This window comes from Cottoperca gobio, chromosome 15 (assembly GCF_900634415.1).
Source record: "Cottoperca gobio chromosome 15, fCotGob3.1, whole genome shotgun sequence".
NCBI classification, from domain to species: Eukaryota; Metazoa; Chordata; class Actinopteri; order Perciformes; family Bovichtidae; genus Cottoperca; species Cottoperca gobio.
In genome coordinates, this window is record NC_041369.1 from 17,112,454 (window position 1) to 17,115,520 (window position 3,067).

The 3,067-nt window shown below is 43.4% G+C and overlaps 1 protein-coding gene across 1 annotated transcript; it reads right to left on the bottom strand.

Annotated features, from left to right (window-relative positions):
* Positions 1-440: 440 nt before the first annotated feature.
* hmx3a (H6 family homeobox 3a) lies at positions 441-2,700 on the bottom strand. Its single transcript, XM_029449145.1, has 2 exons — positions 2,018-2,700; positions 441-1,202 (listed from the first exon to the last, which is right to left on the bottom strand). Exons 1-2 carry the CDS (start codon positions 2,304-2,306, stop codon positions 580-582), a joined length of 912 nt encoding a protein of 303 aa, XP_029305005.1. The 5' UTR covers positions 2,307-2,700; the 3' UTR covers positions 441-579.
* Positions 2,701-3,067: the final 367 nt, after the last annotated feature.

The following is a 3,067-nucleotide window of genomic DNA, read 5'->3' on the forward strand; positions in this document are numbered from 1 at the left end:
CCGTCAATGTATTGCACATCACCGTGTAATGAGTTCTGGCTGGAAATGTAAATAAAAACAAATAATTTTGTCAAATGATAAGCAGGCCCTCGACTTTAGGCCGACAATCTTTGTAAACAAGGTAAAAGAAATGTGTACAGTTGTAGAGTTGGCCTGTGCAGAAACAGTCATGGTGTAAAAACTCGTGAACAAAAATAAAAGACACTCATCAGGCTGCAGGCAGTGTAAGCAGGTGGACTCCTGAGGTGACATTTACATAATATTATTATTATGAAATAATAATAATAATAATAATAATAATAATAATAATAATAATAATAATAATAATAATAATAATAATAATATAATATAAAACATGGGATTTGAATTGTCGGATCACGTGTAAACGGCCCCCTTTTGGAAAATGACACATTATATTTGCCAAAAAGGTCCATGTAGGCCTGACAGTGTGTCTCTTTATTTTCTTTTTTTTCTTCATTCAGTCACTTGTACAAAAATATTAAGTCTTTTTTTTTTTTTTTTACTTTTCAGATGATTTTGAAAATCCACACCAATTTGTGCCGCAAGACTCAAATATTTTCAAACCGGTCTGAGCAGCGGCACGGATGTGACGATGGGATGGGAGTAGTAGACTCCCGGGTGCGGGAAGGTGAGCAGCGGCTGGCTCACGGGCACGTTGGCACCGATGCTTCCGTTATCTGAGATCGAGTTCTCGTGGTAGAGGATGGGTACCCGGACTATCCTCTGCGCCGCGGCGTGGCTCAGGTTGGCGGCCTCCAGCTCCGCGGCCAGCTGCCTTTTCCACTTGTTCCTCCTGTTCTGGAACCAGATCTTCACCTGAGTCTCCGTCAGGTGCAGAGACGCGGCCAGGCCGGCGCGCTCCGAGCTGCTCAGGTACCGCTTCATGTCGAAGGTGGACTCTAGCTGGAAAACCTGGCTCCGGGAAAAAACCGTGCGCGTCTTCTTCTTGCGGCACGGCTTCTTGTCGTCGTCCCTCTTCTTCCACTCCTCCAGGTCGTCTTTTTTGGCTTCTTCCGTGTCGCTCTCCTCCAGGATAATCTCGTCGCCACTTTTGTTGTTGTTGTGCTCATCGTCCTCGTCGTCGTCTTTGACGTCTGGCTCGGATTTGAGAACCAGGTCCGGCGAGTCTCTGTCCGTGCCCGAGGTTGGAGAGGAGTCTCTGGCTGCTAGTTTGTTGATGACTGAAATGGGGACACAGGGAGATGGTCATTAACACTTGTACCTGATGCTGTATGTGTTTGCAATTTTAATTAAAGCCTGTTGATACGAGGGGCAACTAAACTTGTTATAAATAGTACAAGAAAAATATCGCTGATGATATAAACATAAACCATTTTTTTATAGCTAGACGTAACACTACGTTCAAATATATTCAAATAATTATTTACCCTACTAAAAATAACACTTTTAATAGACTAAAAATATATAATATTTCAAATCTGTATCTTCTCTGCTTTTATTTCAACAAATCAGGGATGTACCATCACTCTCCTAATTGAATAAGCTTTGAAAAATCCCCTTTTATTCTTTGCATGAAGGTCTGATAGTGGCTTTCATATCAGTGTGTTTTAAATCTCTCGTTTATAAATCACAGAAACAAGCAGGTAAAACCGATGTCAGTGACCAATAAGCCTCTGGGGTAAGATGTTCACAGTGAGCGCCAATAGACAAATCAAAAGCACGCTGCGCATCGTCACCCTCATCCGATGATTTGACGATGTCTACTTCATTTTATGCACAGTGTGTCACTTTATTGATCTATTATCCCGCATCGTGGCATAACAAAATAGGCCTCCATAGAGGACAAGGCGGCAGATCACTATATACTCTGTGGTGTGGTATTTCAATGCACGTCATATTATTTCCCAACGTGTTATTTTTGAAAAATAATTAAGTTTTCCATCTTTACTCTAAGAGACAAGACTTCAACAACAATATAGAATTCAAAGGTTAAAAGTGTGAAAATTATAATATATGATAAATTGTGTTGTTTTACCTTCGGCTCTGTGTAGGTGGGCGGATGAGCTGAGGGCGTAAGGGTACCACCACGCCGAGGTGCGCTCCAAGTAGTGAGCCGGTAGACTGAACCTCTGTGCGGGCAGGTCAAAGCGAGGAAAGTTGAAGTCCCCGAGCTGGGAAAGGGAAAATCCTCCCTCCAAGGCCGCCTTGGTGACAGCCAGTACGGGCTTGGGTTTGGACGGTTTGCTATCACAGTTAAGCAGGTTCTTAATGAAGAAAGGAGAGTCCTTGGCCGAAGCGCACGTCTCTTGCGTTGTCTCTGGCATCGCTGTGTTTGTGGTCTGAACGCAGAGGACCACGGAAGCAGGAATTAAAAGAGAAAAAAAAGCACGGCTGACTTACACGCAGTCGATATCCTGACTGCGAGGAGTCCCTGTTTTATTCTTCTCAATGATTTAACGCGTAGACTCAAAACACCCGTTCTTCTAGGCTAGAAAAATAATAAAATAAAATGTTTGAGCGGTAAAAACAACAACATGTATAAACATGGAGATGTCTCACTCCGGGCTCTTTCGTCAAAACGCAAACTGTGTCCACCGTGTCAGTCAGTCTGGCGTCTGATGCTAATGATGAAATAAAAATGTCATCCAAGTTAAATGCGGAAAGTATAGGCGATTGGGCATGTACAATGGCAAATGGGATTAAGGGAAAGACGGTGAGGTGAGGAGAGAGAGAGAGAGAGAGAGAGAGAGAGAGAGAGAGAGAGAGAGAGAGAGAGAGAGAGAGAGAGAGAGAGAGAGAGAGAGACCGTCCTCCCCTCTGTGCGCTCTGGCTGCAGGCTGTGTGCGCTCGCCTGTTATTGGTCTCATACAGTCCAATTAGGCAGCAAATCAACACAGGGCTGTTAGCGCCAAAAAAGAAGGTTTGGGATAAGCGCCTCATCACACAACTAAACATACAGTCAGACACAGATAGTCTGCACGAGGTTACTCATAATCCAGTGTTTAAAACATTTAGTGATACGCTTTTGAGCCACTTTCACTAAGGCTGCAGGTGTCTGGTTGATTTTTTTTTTTAATCGGCTGTT